The sequence below is a fragment of the Nothobranchius furzeri genome, chromosome 17 (assembly GCF_043380555.1).
Source record: "Nothobranchius furzeri strain GRZ-AD chromosome 17, NfurGRZ-RIMD1, whole genome shotgun sequence".
Lineage (NCBI taxonomy): Eukaryota > Metazoa > Chordata > Actinopteri > Cyprinodontiformes > Nothobranchiidae > Nothobranchius > Nothobranchius furzeri.
The window spans coordinates 43,321,634-43,339,054 of NC_091757.1; the positions used below are offsets into that span (position 1 = coordinate 43,321,634).

Sequence of the window (17,421 nt, forward strand, 5' to 3'; positions counted from 1 at the left end):
CCCCCTTTGGTTGCCATGGCAACTGTGATATCAATTATGGAGAGGAGGGGAGTGGGGTGCAGAAAATGAATATGCACACACAAAAGAGAAGGGGCCGAGATTTAATTGCTGGTGTGTGAGGCTGAATTGGTTTTGGAAGCTGCAGCAATATGTGAGGAATATCAAATCAGCAACTAAAATCACACGAAGTCACTGAATAAATTAAATATTTGCATTTTTATTCAGATGCTTGCTACACCAAAGATACTGTTCAAGCAACGTTTTCCTGTCTTTCGTTATCAGTACTATTGTAAATCATTTCTTAGGTAAAGAGATGTAGCATTTGTGGCTGAACTGAAATTTGTCTGATTTTGATTTTGCATTTAATTAAGCATGCATGGGTTTCCTGTGCAGACAGGACTTTACACAAGGGCTCTGAGCCAGGCAATGCAACAAAATCATCCAAGTAGGAGTGATGTTTCCCCATGACCTCTGATCTTCTCTGACAATTGTAAATCTCTCCTTGAGTTTGACTGATTGCTATGAGTAAATTAAGAACAATATGGAGGAAATCTTGTTAAAACCAAGAGCGCCACAACAAAAAAGAAGCATAAGCTTAGTTATGTATGGAAAGCCAACAATAATGCATCACACATCACAAAATAATGCAAAAAAAGGCCTTTTAAAATGCGCTACAACACACGATATTTAAATTTTACGTGCACGAAAGCGTTATGTGCATACGTGCTGTTAGCGCGCGCACCCACAGTAAATGTTGCAACGGTCTCATCAATAATGCATCGACACTTCATGCTTATGCAACTCCCAGGGCAAGCCCGAACCATGCGGACGCCGGTGCACGGTTCAGGCGGAACAGTTTCACGCGCCCAATCCCCGGACAGAGCTCACACACGCGCGCGCAAACACACAAGCAGTTACCGCCTGTGGAGAAACAGATTAAGATTATAAAACAGTCTTCAGCACATACCTGTTAAGCCACCATTTCTCTGTGATTCTGGTTTATGCAGGCTTGAAGGGCTCATGATAACACCGCACCAAGGCTGTGCTGATATGCAAATTAACGACTCACGCTGAACGCTGGTGCATTTATTATTCATAAATTACTCATGTTTATGCAAATGACACTATACGGAAACAGTGGTGGGGGTTGAGAGGCTCAGTCTAATAAACATGCTGAGAGAGTCAGTGCTGCCCTGCTCTGCTGTAAAAAAAACTGATCTGAGTCCAACACACTCATGAACCACGTGGAGTTCAAACCTTCTGCAGGTGGGATGGGAAGGACCATGTTTGGATTATCATTTGTAGGCAAACATTTGTGAACAAAACACAAGTGTTTCTCATTACCCATCTGAACTGTATAGGCTATTTTAACCTTTAGAGTAATAATGGCTTAATCTGATTGTATGTTTTTCATAATTGATTTTTTATTTTTCTTTAATATTTGAAAGATTATGTAGAAAAACACAAACAATGTCTGGTGAAATGCACTTCCAGTAAATAATCTCTATGGTTATTTCCAAAGCTTGCACCTCCTTTGGTCGCATTCCAGTTTGGTGCTTCCAAGGAATGAGCTGCAAAAATCACTGAAGATCACTGCATACATTCCATTATTTACCTTCAATAATTCACTGCAATCAATAGTTTTGAAAAGGTGCTTCTGAGTACTTACAGATAGTTTAAAGTATGTTTGTATCAATTGTACATGTTGTAATTGAGAACAGTTATAACTGTTTTATCTTATTTTAATCTGTATGTTTTATCTGCTTTTCTTTGGTGTAAATCTAATTAAGTGCCTGTTACTGCTGCCTCTTGGCCAGATTGTTGTTGTAAATGAGAATGATTTCTCAATCGACTCATCTGGTTAAATTAAGGTTAAATAAAAACAAATGAAATAAAGTCATCAACCTTTGGCTTATTTGCAAAAAAGAAAAGGGCTTTCTTTGTAGCTATATGAGGAAATACATGAACGAATAAATAAATAAATAAATAAATAAATAAATAAATTGAACTGGTGAGTAATTTCCCTTATAAAATCACAATTTGAACATTGTATCAAAATCCATTATGACAAGAATTAGATATGAGTGCGCACTTTTCTAAGCATTACGGTAGATGCTTGCGTCATTAAAACGAGACATAGTTGTGTCAACATTCGGCGACGTCTGGTGATTCAGTTGTGTGGCTTTTTGCTTCTTAACAGGAGTACACTTGATTATAAATGGGGATATAAACAGCTTTTCTACCATTATATTTATTTTTGATCAACACTACCGCTCTTTGGTGATACAATGCGTATTTAGAGACCAAAACGTAAGTTAACGTTAATAGTTTCGTCACATGTTTGTATTTTCCTCCTTCTGTCAGACAGTTCTGTCGCATCTGTCGTTACAGAAACCACAATGTTCCACAACAGCTCACAAAGAAAGTTCTGGACCTTTAAAGGTGAGGATGAGTTGGAGCAGAAAAGGTGTAACGCTAATGGGAAATTCCGTAAGAAAGCTATAGAAACCGGAAAGGTAGGTAAGCCGTTAGCTATACCTGACATGGCTGCTAGCTTTATAGAACACCGTAAACACACATTTATGACACTCTATGACTGTTCGGTTTAAATCCAGCCTGGCCTGAGTGACTCCTTGTTTTTGGAGCGTCATGAGGAGGACGCTTTATTTCGGCTCTATGAGAGGCGACTGCTTGACTTCTGCAATGCCTTTAAACCCATAATGCCCAAGTCTGTGGTGGTATGTGTGTTTTGTCTTTTTTATTTAGTTAAATCCAACTTTTCTTTGTTTTGTTTTTTTGTCTCATAAACCATATGTCACTCACCTGTTGCAGGGCACAGCCCTCATGTACTTCAGAAGATTCTACCTGAACAACTCCATCATGGAGTACCACCCCAGGATCATCATGTGAGTCCAGCTAACAGTGGCAGACAACACACTAAAACATATACAGCTATCGCAAAATCACTCCCTGACTTTTATAAGTACCGAATTTATAAAATCAACATATTTGTAAGAATGAGTTACTTTTGTTCTCTCATCTGAAGAATATAGTGCTGTGAAAAAGTTTTCCCCCTTGCAGTTTTCTTCTGTTTAGTTTTTTTATAAACCAGTTAAGAGGTCATTCGAGTGAATACACAAAACAGTTTTCAAACAACTGATTTTATTTATTAAATAATTAAAGCTATGTGGGAAAAGTAACACCCTCAGCTGGAACAACTTCAGTTAAGAATTTGCATCAACTGGATGAGTCTGGCCGGCCTGTTCAAGGTTAAAGGTCAGAATTCTCTTTAACCCTCATTTACATCGAGTACAGAACAGATGTGGTGCAGAATCCATATGGCTTCTGCAGATAGACTACCATTTACACTGACTGCTGGTCATGTTTGGAATGTCTCTGGAAAGTTGCTCCAACCACCAAATGATTAGAAAGTTGACATAATAAAAATATACTTATAAAATAACTATCATACACTGTGAACTGATATCCCTGTCATGATTTTAAAAAGCCAGAAAAACAATGCTACACAAATTTTATTCTGAAAAATACTGGATGCACCTTACTGAACCACATCTCACTTCCTGTGTGACTCATGTAATGTCTTTAACCTCAACAATCAGCATGCAGTGCTTGGAAAAAATAAGACTCCATGCAGAAACTTTCCAGAGCTCCAGATCTGCACCACACCCCAGCCGGTGTGAATGCTCCTATTAGACTCGATGATTTTTGGTCTTTGTGGAAGCTGTAGATTCCTGACCACATCAGCTTCGCCTATCCATCCATCAGTCTCAGACCATCACACTACCACCACCATGTTTGACTGTTGGTGTGTTGTCCTTGTTCTGAAATGCTGTTAGTTTTCCAAAAATGTCATTACAAAGACTTGGGAATCAAAGATATTTATAGTTGTATTTTGGTCATTGGAAAGTCAAATTGACCGTTACTAGATAGAGAAATAGATCAGGTTAACGCCTTAATGTGAGATTTTATGACATTAATTCTCTGTATTTCACTTCATTCAGGATTGTTCTTGTCACTCAGCTGCTTATTTAAAGCCCTCTTTCTTGTTTCAGGTTAACTTGTGCATATTTGTCCTGTAAAGTGGATGAGTTCAATGTGTCCAGCACTCAGTTTGTAGGCAACCTTCTGCAGGAGACCCCAGCAGGACAGGAAAGGGTCTTGGAGCAAATCCTCGAGTATGAGCTGCTTCTGATCCAGCAGCTCAATTTCCACCTGGTTGTCCACAACCCCTACAGACCCATGGAGGGTCTGCTCATTGATCTCAAGGTGCTGTTTGAGCATTACTCTGGAACACAACCATCAGTCTAAATGTAGATCACAGTGTAACAGTCATGTTCTTAGACTCGGTACCCCACGATGGAGAACCCGGAGTCACTGAGGAAGAGTGCAGATGACTTTCTGGCCCAGGCGGCCATGACAGATGCAGGGCTTTTGTTTCCTCCTTCCCAGATCGCTCTCACGGCTATTCTGAACAGTGCTTCTAGAGCTGGCATCAACATGGAAAGGTAGGTAACCAATTTTTTTAACTAAATGCAACAGAACAGTTTTAAATGGCTTGATTTGAATGCAAGTCTTATTGTTATACCCCTTTTAATATTTCATTTGCCCAGCTACATGACTGAATGTCTGGGGCTGAAAGAGGACAGAGACACTCTTTCAAAGATGTACGACTCAATGAGACGTGAGTATACGCTCGTTTCAGTTTGGCACCACAAGATGGCGATACTGGGCTATTTGAGCTCCGTTTCTGCTTTAAAGATTTTTGTATTCTTTGCTGATGCAGGCATGAAAACTCTCCTGAGGGGGTATGAACTCCCCAAATCAGAGGAGGTGCACATCTACAAGCAGAAGTTGGAGAGAATCCATGCTGAGTTTGCCATTTCAAGCAAGTAAGAATATTAAATGTGTAAAATATTGAGCCACAGCACACACATTTGTAGTAAGTTTTATTTCAGCCAGGTTCTCGTATCTAAGATGCAAAAGGTTTAGTTTCAGGTAGAAAAATAAAAAGGAGCACATCAGTGTCAGCTGTATGAAATACAGAAATGCTACACTGCTGCAACCATCATCCGTACCATGTCTGGTACTGGTATAGCTGATGGGATTGTTAGGTTCGACAGTTGCAACTCGTCCGTCTCCAGTTAACACCTGGCGAGGTCCGTGGTATCTCCAGTGCAACTACGGTAAACTGTTTGGTAAACTTCTGAGATATGACTGGCACAGATTCAGGCTCTGCAGCCATTTGGCTCTGCAGGAGGCACAACAGGCCGACCCAGATTACTAGAATAATTAAATTAATCTGTGCATGGCATGACTTCGGCGCAGATTTGTATGAAAACAGCCGGTGAAGAGGTGTTACTGACGAATCGCCGCCTGCGATGGCGGCAGATTGCAGTGTCTCAAAGCTTTCATGTACATCTAAAGGCATAGAGGGAGTTCAGGTGATGGTTAAGAGCAGCATATATATTTAGGCCCACACACTTTAGGAGTCATTCAGGGTGAAGACATGCACAAAAAGAGTTACTGCTACATCCTACAGACTCTCAGCTGAGACTATTATCGTACGCCAACATCGTGTATCTTTACTAGCCCAACGTACAAAAGCAGCTTAGAAAAATAAATCGGGAGCTTGCATGCTGCAGAAAGGCTCATAAACAAAGAAGTTGTAGTGGTTTGGGTGGAGTGCTTATAAAATCAGGATGGGATGGTGAGCAGAAGGGGAATTAAGGCTTGTGTTGTCTTGGATAGAGGTGCTATGTTTAAATTCCCTGATGAGCAGAAAAACAGCTTCTTCAGTGCTTTGGATCTCTCCCAACAGCAGGTCTCCTGTAGTTGTCCAAAAAGAGGAGTCATTGAACAGAAAGTCAGTATTGTCTGGTTTCTTGTTCATCACCAACCATAAACACTAAAAGACTCATGAGGGGAAAACAGGTCAAACATTTCCGCAGGGGAGCTGAAAACCATCTGCAGTCTCCTTTGTCCAAGTTCGGGATGCTGTAGTTGAGGTGGTTTTAGGAAAGGGGCTTTGGAGGAACAGTATTCAGATATGCAGCAAGCCGGTTCTTCCATAAAGAATCGTCGTATTGCATTTGTACTCCAGGAATCTAGGCCACATGCTCACAGTACAAGTAGGAACTCTTTAGTCTTCCGTTATGCACCTCAGGGAGCGACGCCCCGCTTGGGCTGGCTCGCTGCGTGGTCTGGCTAAATGATTCGCAGGTGAAAATCCCGAAAACTTACATTACCTGGATGGCAGCAGCCAGTGACATGATGGTGCACTCTGTCCTGTAAAATAAGGTGGACATGTTTGTGAAAGAGGTGTGAACAACGAGTGATGTTGCGTTTAAAATACCAGTACTGCGTAAACTAGCCTACGTGAAGATGGAGACGGGGGACTAAAACTACTCATGGAGGTCGTGAAGATGCAGAGGGCACTAGACTTCAGGGAACGGGTGGCATAAACACTGAGGACAAAGTTCACCAGCAGAGGTGGCTTGCAAACTCGTGTTTTGGTTAACGTCTTACATTGATTTTTGTTATTGCAGCAAACGAAAGAGGGGATATGAGGAAGATGGTCACGTGGCCAAGGAACCTCGCTTGGCTGAGGAGGTGAGGCTTTTTGACCTTTTAAAGCAGCCATCTGGAGGTTTTCCCCTTTCAGGAATTATGACTTTAGAAAGTCATGGAAGTGCTAGTATTACCCTGTTATGTGATAATGTCGTCAATACATCTTGTTTTTGTTTAGCCCATTCCGTAGAGCCAGCCCCATGCAATAGGATTGAGCAGCACTCAGCATTAGTCAGTAGGGTTAGACATCCGCTTACAGACAGATATGCCAATCACGGACGTGTGCACGTGAATGCAGGAGTACCTAGACAGAGTTGGCGACATTTCTTATGGACGAGTTTTTAAAATATACAAACTAACACCTTAACGTGAGAATAGTTATAAAATGGAGTGTTTTACGTTGCCTCCAATCGTAAAGACGGAAGTAGGGAGAGGGGCTTAAAGGTGTAATACATTTTCCCACCTCTAGATGGTGCCCTCTGGGAGAAAACTTCAGATTTTTTCTTTAAGCAAAATTTGTAGACGTCAGTTAAAATAATCTGTTCTTTTCAGGACTGGAGTGACGAAGACCTCATGTGAGCTTGATGTAGTCGAATCAAGCTGTAAGGAACTATCCCTACGACTTAATTGTATTTTCTTTACATCTTCAGGCCTCTTATCAGTTTGTGTAAGATTTGTTTTGCAAATAAAATATGTTTTCTAAAGAAATGATGTGTGTATACCTTCATCTTTTTAGGTCACAATGAAAAAACTCCATAAGCTACTTAACAAAAACAGTTTAATAAGTGCATGCATGCCTGTTATACAGTCTGTACTAAAAATTTACTGCTGTAAACATTTTATTTTACTTGGTTTCTTTGATTATTTGTCCTGTCTGGCCACGAGTTAGCAAAGGAAAATCTTTATTATAGCTGAAAACAATTATAACCAGGAAGAAAAAAAATCAAGTTTCTCACTTTTAAACTCATGATTCCAGCAAGAGAATTTATTCATATAAAATAACCAGATTTTTTGCAAAGACTTTGTTTCAAATCTAGAAAACAAAGACAGAAAAGGACAAATTATTTTTGTCAGCACTTTGCAGATACTGTAACTTTAAAATTCAGTCAGGAGTTACAGTATAAAAGCATCACTGCTCAGGATCCAGTTATCACTTAAAGGAAAGAGGGGCGCTGAGATGAGAACTACTCGAGTCACTTTGTGCCTGCTGGGTTTTGGTAGCAGATTGCCAAAGAAACCGTTAGAAAATCAAATATTTGGCCCTCTTGACGAAGAAAATCAAATGTACACACATCAGAGTACAAACAGAGTCCGTGAGGAAACGTTTTTCCTGTGCAGCTGTCAGTTTTGTTTTAAGTTGCTTGTTCTCAGTTGCTGCTGTTGCATAGCTGTCTTGTGGTGAACCAGACAAGATGATAGGAGAGGGTGGGTGGGAGGTACTATCAAAGGAAGACATGATGGAGAGTGGTGGATGGGTTGCCATGGTGATGAAGGAAGAGCATGCTAGGCCTCCGCAGGGCTGCACTCCAGGGGGGAGGTGAACTGGATGGGGAGACGAGAGGAGAGCAGTACTACCTGTTGCTGTTGGACATGGCATACTGAGCCTGCTTCTGCTGGAGGAGCTCGGTGATGGCCAGCAGCTTTTTCAACACATGCTGAAGAAAAAAACAAGAGTACGATGACTTCTAGAGCAAGCTTTGAACTCTTGGAGCTGTGATCGTCAGTCTCTGACCTGCTGTGCGCCCCTCTCATTGCTCAGGATGCGAAGTTCAGCTGAGTGTGCGACACAGATCTCGTGCAGCGCGGCCAGGTCCCGCGGCAGGTCGGCCCTAAAGCTCTCTATGGTGTCCGGCAGCTCTGGGACATTCTACAAACGTGACAGTTTTTTATTGTCTGCTTGTGAAGAGAGGGCCTCAGTCTCTCAAAGATACTATACCAACCATTAAAGTTTTAAACAAATCAGATATTCAGCTTAAAGGTTTGATCCAAAAAGTAAGAAATGAAACTCACCCCTAACTCATCCAAGAACATGATCATCCGATGTTTGTTATTTTTTATGAAAGGGTTCACACCCTCCATGTAGGGCTCCTGTCAATAAAAATAAATCAGTAATTAGCTAAATACTTTTGCATTTTGTGAAAGTTTAAATGGGATGAGCTCATACCTTAGCACCAAACTCAACCAGGTTGGCCAGGTTCTGGACAGACTTGGCCACCAGTGTGAGGGTCCTACCTGCTGTTGAAGATGGAGGGTCTGGAGGGGAGGAGCAAGAGTCCATAAAAACTGATTTCCATATTGCAGTAAAAACATATTCGGGATGTTTTTTTAGCACACACTTACCAGCTATGATGTTGAACATTCGGGGGTTGAGGATGGCAGGGCAGATCAGTCTTAAAAAGACAAAACCACTAGAAAAATACAGATGAGGTGGAAGTTAGTCAGCAAAAACAGCCTTTACCCATCAAAGTATTCAGATTGTTTAGAGACGCTGGTTTACCTTACAACTCTCGTCCTCATGGTGGTGTTATTGGGCCACTTCCTTTTGACAGACATCTGCAGGCACCCGTAGATATACCTCAATGTCCTGTGTGACACACACACACACACACACACACACACACACACACACACACACACACACACACACACACACACACACACACACACACACACACACACACACACAAAATCAGCCGAACTCTTTGGGTCTAATGATGAAGCAGTAAAACCATTTTTTAAAGAGCAAGTCACCCCCTACCAGGGTATTACTCCACTCCCATTTCCTGTTTGAAAAATGCAACAAATGCTGTTGCCTAGCAGACCAAAGGGGCGGAGCCACTAACAAACACACACACATGCTCACAATGACATTGTGACATCATATGGTACCAGCTAACATTCTAAGGTACCTCTTAGGCCCTGTCCACACGTAGCCGGGGATCTGCCAAAACGCAGATATTTTTCTACGTTTTGGCCTGTCATCCACACGAAAACGGAGTTTTTTCACACGAAAACGGATCTTTTTAAAAACTCCGGCCAAAGTGAAGATCTGCGTTTTCTCCGTTTTGGGTGTCTGCGTGTGGACAGACAAAACCGGAGTGTTAAGGTCCGCAACGTCACTTTCCGCGACAAAAAAATGCTGACATCACGTGTGCAACCTGTGTTTACACTAGCCGACATCATGGAAGCCCTCAAACCTGCGCTCTGTCACTACCCGATCCATCAATTGTCCAAGCGCTTTCTGCTTGTTTGTTTTTACAAGCGGAATTACTGCTCCTTGCGGAAGACCACAGACGAAGGACGAGGTTAAGAACGGGGGAAGTACTGCCGCCTACAGGTCTGGCATGTCCTTAACAACGTATTTATCCGGGTACGTGTGGACAGAGTTTGTTTTTAAAACGCGGTGGTGTGGATGCAAGTTTTTGGAGGGGCGGATATTCGTTTTTAAAAAACCCCGGCTACGTGTGGACTAGGCCTTAGCCAATAGCGATGGCAGATTTTATATCAAATGCAGTGCAGAGTTTTTACCGGACAACGACAAAACACTGACAGTTTTAGGCAGAAAATTGAAATGTGTACTAAAATGCACTAAAGTGCAAAACTATTGACTACACGAGTCTGCAGCACAATCAGATACGGATTTATATAGTTTATCAGAAAAAATAAAAGTTGATTTGAGGGTGACTTGCTCTTTAGGTGTTAGGAGCTTACGATGGTAAGATTTCAGCAGCCATGAAGATCTTCTCCACTAGCTCAGACAAAATGTTTAGAAGATGGGTCAAGTTCATGTTCACGTCCTCGTTCTTCTCCAGTTTGGAAGGGTTCAACTGCAAAGGAAGGGAGGGACACATGAAAGAGGACATTTGGACAGATAATTATTTCTATGTGCTGAATGAAGGCTACATGCAGGTTTATTCATTTACCTCGCACGACTGTTTGCTTTCCATAATCTTCAGGATGGTGTCTTTGAGTGCGTGATGGACAAAGGGAGTGGCGGTGGCCTTCATGTACTGCTCCATGAGCGTGCTGGCCAGCGTGGTAGCTCTGAACAGTGTTGTGGCTTCATCTGGGAGGATGCGCGTTACCAAGTCAAACTCAAGTTAAGCTGTTTTAAAATGACCTCACATCAAATCACGCCGTCTGCGTCTCACCCTCCATGCTGATTTCTCTGTCGTTGAGTCTCATTAATAAGGATGCTTCAGCCTTCTCATGTCTAAAGATGCGCAGGAGGAGGCTCGCCAGTAACGTCCTGTCCTGACCACACACGTGGGCCAAAGCATAGATTACATGGAAATCTTTCTGCAAAATCATCTGTAGAGGACATAAAGAGACCGTTTTGATTCAACAGCCATGCTTGCAGCCAAAAAGTTGCAATCAGAACCACTTCTCAGCAGGCCTGACCTCCTTGAATTCACTGTACTCTTCTTCAGGCATGATCTTCTCCATGGAGTATCGGGAGCGTATACGCAAGGTGCCGGGCTCGATGCCCTTCAGAGGAACGTGGGAGCTCAAAGAGTACCACTCATCATTCATCTGACCCTTATTCAAACTGTTTAGCTGGCACCGCATAAACACTGAGAGGAGACAAAGAGGAGGACAACAAGGAAAAGATCAAAATGGGACTGTAGAGTTGAAGGTTATTACTTTCTCTAATTTATGATCACTTACAAATATCATTTTCTTTGCTCTTTTTTGATTTGTTGCTCAGACTGATTTCAAATCGGTTAATTTCACTGGACAGGTCACTGAAAACACAAAAAAGGCATGTTGGAATTTTGCTAACACAATCGTGAAACGAAAGGAGACGAACGAGCACCGACTCACTCAAAGATGAACTCTTCAGTGAAGACAGGATTCTGCCCTTCTCTCGGGTGTGTTTTAGCAACCTGGATGCTGTTCAGGAAGATGTTACAGTAGGGGTTGGTGAAATACTTCATAGGCAGCTTGTGGGCCTCCTCCACATACAGCACCAGACTGCTCACCTGAGAGGAAACGCACACAAAATGAATGTTATTCGCCATAATTACAACTTCGCTGTTTTGCTCCCGACACCTGACAAATCTGGATCAATCTCTATCTGCCTCAGGATACATGCATTTTTGACTTAGCTGACAAAGAAAGCTCTGAAACTTAAAGAGTGTCAGTTATCTACGAGCTTGGCTTCCTACTTTTTACCCTCTAGATTTATGATGTCCTCGATGCCCTTACTAGATCATCACATTTGCAGATGACACTACTATAGCAGGGATCATCAATGGGAGGCCTGGATAGTGCAGAGGAGCCAAATTAATCCTCAATGCCACCCAAACCAAGGAACTAAATTAGGACTGGGCTGTTTGTTTGAGTCAATCTGTGGAAATGGTCCTGAATGTCAGATTTCAATAGAAGAACAAGACCTGTTGTAACACTGGAAATTTAAAACGACACTGTCCCCAAAAGTCCATCACTAGTCAAAATGTTCCCAATACCTTTTAACTTAGTTTTTGTTTTTTAGCTGCTTCACTATGTTTTAATATTCACACTTACCTGTCTAAGCCTCTTGTTGGAAGTGGGTGCTGTGGTTTTTCTTAGGTTACTGCAGAAATTTTGAAGACATTTCAACCAATCCTGCAAAAACAGAACACAGTCTGAAAGTTACAGCACAGTTAGCAGTCTTTGGGAACTAGCAAAACTGCAACTCATACCAGCAATTAGTTAACTGAAACCCAACAAATAAACAAGGAACATTAAGCCAAATATTAATGAATCTTGTGACATGCATCATGTAGTTATTGGCGATATTAACAGTAAGTGGTACAAATTATTTAAATTTTGCCAGTGGTAGAGATTTTAATAACAATGAACCATCGCGACTGCGCTTCAATGTTGCAGATCTGCGACTACTTTGGACGAATGCATTGCGGCTATTGCAAGCATAGATCTGGTGGAGGAAGAAAAGCTTGTATAGAATAAACCTCTAACCTTTTTTTACTGTTGGTTTTGCAGGCAGTTATTCACTACTGAAGTAACACTTAAGTTGTATGAGTGAGTGAAAAACAGGAAAAAACAATAAGTAATCAAGAAAGCAGAAAGCGATGTTTTTGTTTTTAGATTTTAAAAGTTCAGTTCCAACTGTTTTGAATTTTGTGTTTTCATATAAATTTTAGTTTAAATATCTTCATCTTTATTCATGTTTTGAGAATTTTTGTGTTGCATTTTTTGTAAAAAAAAAAAAAAAAAAAAAAGAATCAGGTAAAAAAAAAAGAATCAGAACACATTAAAAATCACTAGGTTATTTTTTGTGTAAAATACATTTTGCGCTTTAAATGACAAACGTCCCTTTTCTGCTGCAGTGATATTGTATGTGAGAATGTTCATAAGCAGTCATTTTGAGATATATAAACATAAGGAAAGATTATATCGCAATTAACATTGTTACCGCAAGTGCTTCTGATTCTACTGAGGTGTCGACCCTTTGGACGTGACATCACGCTGCACATTGGACCTTCACGATAATGGACGACAAAGAAACTTTGAAACGCCTTTAAAGGAAGTCAAAACAAGCCAGTTTGTAGCCTTAGATCCGCGACTGGCTGCACCAACAGACAAGTGTGTAAAACTCAACTTGTCTTTTGATCAAATGACTTTTATGGAGACAGAAGACAGGGGTGAACCGCAGCTGTCAATCAAATGGACAAGCAGCTCTTGAAGTATTTTCAAATTAGCAGCAAACAGTTTACTGGCTAAATATAACAATCTTATATTTCTTTTAGGAGACAGCGACCGACAGCGATGGACCTGAAATGATAAATATTTTGTCATTATACTACTTATTTAGTATTAATAATCCTATATTTCACTATGGAGGAGGTACATTACCGTCCATTATAAAGAACTGTAAGGTAATAATATTGATCCGATGTAGGACTACATGTGAAAATTCACAATTCAATTATTTAGCACGATGAGCTTTTCCGTTAGGAGACATCCATCTCCCCTCATGGGTTGTGTTTAAGCCCAACACAGGGTCCTCCCTTGAGTTTAGGTGTCTTTTCTTATGCCTGGATGAGTCTAAAGGCTCAAGTTTTAACATGAACTCATTCGTAAATATCATAAATAAATTTGTATCCCTAGTCCATTTTGATTTGCAGAGAAAATATTTTAATTTTTAAAGTGTGAACTACCATCAACAGTCATATTATTAACTTAATAACCAATCAAGCAGCCTAATGTCATTATGAGGTTAGTTATTTCTAATAATGAAAAATGCCTCCACCATGTGGCCAAACTGAGACGTACACGCCATAAATTGTACACCAGATCTCATCATTTTTCCAGTGATTCTGCTACATATGCGGATAACCTCTTCAATCTGATATCTCGTCACACAAGATTCCTCTCACTCCAAATAGTTAAAATCCAAACGTTATAATATATTTGTAACTTAACCTAAAACAGAAACAGTAAAATTAGGAACAAATTTACTGCTTAAAATCCAAGATACGCCTTTTAAAGGTTTCTACAAACTAAACATGTTACTCACATCAGATCTACTTAGTGTGATGAAACTGTTCGGGTACAGAAATAAGTCTTTATTATTGTTATCATTACCTGTGCCTGCTCTGGGGCCTCTCCTGCAAAGTAGAAAATGTACTGTTCTTCACTAAAGTGCTGGACAACAATCTGGAAACAGTTTGGCCTGAAAAGTCAAACAGATGCTTTACAAATTTTTCAATGACACAAGCTAAAAAGGTTTTAAGAGGTGTTAAACAACCGTTAGCATGTAAAGCTGTTGCTTATATTGACTTTGCAGTCATCCTTTGAAACCATACCTGCCAAACAGACTGTCATGGACGCCGTACACGGAGCACACACTCAGGTCGATCAGCCCTTTGGGTTTGGTTGCTCTTTTCTCACTTTCAAAATAAATGAGCTGTGCATCGTTACCCTCCAGGATGAAGTAAAGGTTTTTCCACCTTTTTCCTTTTCCTGAGGATGAAGGGAAAAGTTGGGATCTTGACAGAGTTGACAACTAAACAGGAAGCTACTAAATTTCTGCCTTATTTCAAGTGCTGGACAAAATGGACTAGATACCTTTGCTAAACAGGAGATAGCCTTTTTTGACTATGTTTTTGTAGAAAGCGTCTTTTGTTTTGCGTCTTATAGTGTTATAAATCTCTCTCCCATCCACAGTGTCAGGAAGTACTTGTTCCTGGTGCTACAGTAAATGCAAACACAACATTAAATTACAACTAAAATATTCATTATTAGTCATTTCATAGATTTAAATGTCATTTCTGCTGCACCAGAGGTGGTCCTACAACACAGTCATTTCTTTTCTTTCAAAATACAAATAAATCAGCTAGAGAACCTTTTAAAAATCCTTTTTCAAAATCCTTCAGCAATGTAATGAAATTTTGTTCCAATGAGTGAACGTTAAAACATTTTTGGAATATCTGTCAACAGTTGAGCTCACCTGTACTGAAACTGGTTCTTTCAGGTTGTATCTTTCAACAATCTGTTCTTTCTTATAATGGTCGATGATGTCATCAACGCTGACAAAGAGAACAAAGCAAGTCAGATGAAATAGTCGAGCTTTGACCACTGAATTATAAATGCACACGATAAAAACAAAACAGACACCAAAATTAGAGCTCGACATCTTGTTACATTCCTGCCTTTTCACCTACTGAAAGGCCTCACGCTGACAGACATACCTGTTGTAGTACCTCCCTCCCATCATGTACTGATTGTTGGGAGTTGGGGAGATCTTAAACCTTTGGATGTTTTCACTGGTACGAAAAAACAGGGAGTAGTCCCCGGGTGTGTTGTCTGATGGCCGGACGAGAAAACTGCACACCTGGCCCACTAGGAATCAAAAACGAGTCAAGTTTGGATATGTCGCTGAAAGAAATATGTTTATCGTAACTAACAAGCCCTGGCTGAACAAAGAGAAATCTCACCGGTCATCAGAAGGTTGTACGCTTCTTGCTTGGTGATTTTTCCATAATACCAGCTAAAGGTGAGATTTTACAAACAAGAAAAGAAAAAAAGATTTAAGCACCAATGCCCAGAGTAACAATAACACCTTTATTATCCACTCTGCCACTAGACAGCGTTAATTTGTTTTTCTTTCAATGTCAGCATTTATTTTTTTTACTTGATAAAGTCACCAAGAAAAGTCAGTTCAGAGTAACAAAGCTTACATTTTCCCCTCGTGTGGATCCTCCTCCCGGCCCTGGAAATACCAAATACAGACATGTGTCAGGACTCCACACTATTGTTTACCGTACAACCATCTTTGTGTTTTCAGATCATTTTATCTATATTGCACAACGTTTACTGTTCAAAGGTACATTTTTTATTTAGTAACCTCAGCATGAGGTTTTACTTACCACCTCTTCCACCAGGTCCTCCACAATGAGTCCTTGCTCCTCCGTTCGAACATTGGTCACCCACATCCAGCCATCCTCCAGTTCATTGTGAACAATAAACATATCCCCTTTCAGGAAGCTGGAGATACAACAAGTCTTAATATCATTAAAGGAAGAATTTTAAAACTGTGCAAAAAGAATGAACAAAGATTTTAGAGAATAGTACCACAGTACAGCCAGTAGGTGTCTCTGTCCTGTAAGAAATGTCTGAACACTCAAGCCTATTGCTGCAGGCAAGCTTGGGGCTGACTTTGGACAGATGTTTATCAGATTTAGGAAATCAGGAACTGCTGGGCTCATCAGTGAGAGTGCCTACTGCAGCTTAATGACAAGAACAAGACTGCTTTTCAATAAGTCAGATGATGTGCTTGCAGGCTGCTGCAGCATTCCACAGAATCAGGTTGTGAGCAACGTAGGGAAAGACTGTATCCTTAAGTGCAAAATCCCTCCCGTTTGTCTCCAATTTTAAATAATAAATATCCTTTTTGAGCTATGTGCTGGATACAGAGAGGCTGTTTTCTGAGTGTAATGTGGAAATTGCATGATGCACTTACCTGATCTCATCAGTATCTGGCACTTTGGTGTATGGGAGTATGGCCCGGACTCTCCTCCTGTCTTCTACCGGCTGTGGAAATTTACAATTAAAATATACTCTGTCTTTACCTTGTAGCATTCTCTTAAGACTGAAATATTTCCCTGTTTAACAAAATTAAGTGTGCTTCTACAACTCCTACTAGGATGCACTAAACCAAGAACAGAATATAAAATTAAAACCAGTTTTGCATAAGAACAATATCAATACTACCTAAAGGCAAAAGGAGGAAAATGAGTGGGAGGATGTGAAAATATTACTCGATTGTACAATTCATGAGTAGGAATAAAGGTTTACAAGTCATCCCAAACAGATGTATAACTTTAGTCAAGACCAATTATCAATGAGTTCATTTAAGCCAGGGGTGTAAAAATCAAACTCACACTGGGCCAAAATGAAAATCTAGGACGGAGTGGCGGGCCGAACGTAATATTTTTTTGAAAAAGTGACGGCAAATTAGTACATTTTCTTTATCAACATATATGCAATTTAGAACTTTTTAATTTGGAAACAAACTCATTTTTGCATTAACACTGAATGTGGAATAACCAAATTACAAACGAGTAAGTCAATTTTAAATAAAACACATCAGTGGTATTCATTACTTGTGGTATATTCAGCATTTTAAAATCTATTCAAGATTTATGTTTTCTTGTTTTTTATTAATTTTTCTTATTTTTTGTTCTTTTTTCCTCCTGTAATAAGCGTCATCGCTGCTGTGACATCTAGCTTTCCCCACTGAGGAACAATAAAGGGATTTTCTATTCTATTCATCTATCTGCAGCCTTTCCACTTCCTGTTTTACCGTAGGTTAAATCTTTTCTCACG

At 40.4% G+C, this 17,421-nt stretch overlaps 2 protein-coding genes across 3 annotated transcripts in view; one reads left to right on the forward strand and one right to left on the reverse strand.

The window, feature by feature from the left end:
- Window positions 1-2,159: 2,159 nt before the first annotated feature.
- ccnh (cyclin H) lies at window positions 2,160-7,296 on the forward strand. Its single transcript, XM_015972486.3, has 10 exons — window positions 2,160-2,310; window positions 2,392-2,516; window positions 2,616-2,738; window positions 2,833-2,906; window positions 4,074-4,287; window positions 4,363-4,526; window positions 4,632-4,702; window positions 4,805-4,910; window positions 6,567-6,630; window positions 7,141-7,296. The coding sequence occupies exons 2-10, from the start codon at window positions 2,400-2,402 to the stop codon at window positions 7,165-7,167; spliced, it is 960 nt and encodes a 319-aa protein (XP_015827972.1). The 5' UTR covers window positions 2,160-2,310; window positions 2,392-2,399; the 3' UTR covers window positions 7,168-7,296.
- Window positions 6,112-17,421, reverse strand: part of rasa1a (RAS p21 protein activator (GTPase activating protein) 1a) — a 33,255-nt gene continuing 21,945 nt past the window's right edge. The window contains exons 4-26 of one of the 2 annotated variants that reach the window (XM_015972485.3): window positions 16,556-16,626; window positions 15,963-16,080; window positions 15,774-15,805; window positions 15,531-15,583; window positions 15,285-15,435; window positions 15,044-15,122; window positions 14,662-14,785; window positions 14,400-14,556; window positions 14,179-14,266; window positions 12,115-12,195; window positions 11,413-11,570; window positions 11,257-11,333; window positions 10,990-11,162; window positions 10,740-10,899; window positions 10,512-10,654; window positions 10,300-10,415; window positions 9,086-9,172; window positions 8,929-8,996; window positions 8,753-8,841; window positions 8,599-8,676; window positions 8,321-8,455; window positions 8,164-8,243; window positions 6,112-6,306 (exon numbers count right to left, since the gene is read on the reverse strand). In XM_015972485.3, the coding sequence (XP_015827971.1) occupies window positions 6,258-6,306; window positions 8,164-8,243; window positions 8,321-8,455; window positions 8,599-8,676; window positions 8,753-8,841; window positions 8,929-8,996; window positions 9,086-9,172; window positions 10,300-10,415; window positions 10,512-10,654; window positions 10,740-10,899; window positions 10,990-11,162; window positions 11,257-11,333; window positions 11,413-11,570; window positions 12,115-12,195; window positions 14,179-14,266; window positions 14,400-14,556; window positions 14,662-14,785; window positions 15,044-15,122; window positions 15,285-15,435; window positions 15,531-15,583; window positions 15,774-15,805; window positions 15,963-16,080; window positions 16,556-16,626 (2,367 nt within the window). In that variant the 3' untranslated portion in view covers window positions 6,112-6,257. Of the gene's footprint in view, window positions 6,307-7,552; window positions 8,244-8,320; window positions 8,456-8,598; window positions 8,677-8,752; window positions 8,842-8,928; window positions 8,997-9,085; window positions 9,173-10,299; window positions 10,416-10,511; window positions 10,655-10,739; window positions 10,900-10,989; window positions 11,163-11,256; window positions 11,334-11,412; window positions 11,571-12,114; window positions 12,196-14,178; window positions 14,267-14,399; window positions 14,557-14,661; window positions 14,786-15,043; window positions 15,123-15,284; window positions 15,436-15,530; window positions 15,584-15,773; window positions 15,806-15,962; window positions 16,081-16,555; window positions 16,627-17,421 lie in introns of those variants that run through there. The other variant, XM_070546086.1, reaches the window with a different exon arrangement.

Coding starts and splice junctions, on each gene's coding strand:
- ccnh (XM_015972486.3), top strand. CDS start 2,400: ATGTTCCACAACAGCTCACAAAGAAAGTTCTGGACCTTTAAAGGTGAG. Junction 2,517..2,615: donor AAGCTATAGAAACCGGAAAG/GTAGGTAAGCCG, acceptor GTTTAAATCCAG/CCTGGCCTGAGTGACTCCTT. Junction 6,631..7,140: donor AACCTCGCTTGGCTGAGGAG/GTGAGGCTTTTT, acceptor TGTTCTTTTCAG/GACTGGAGTGACGAAGACCT.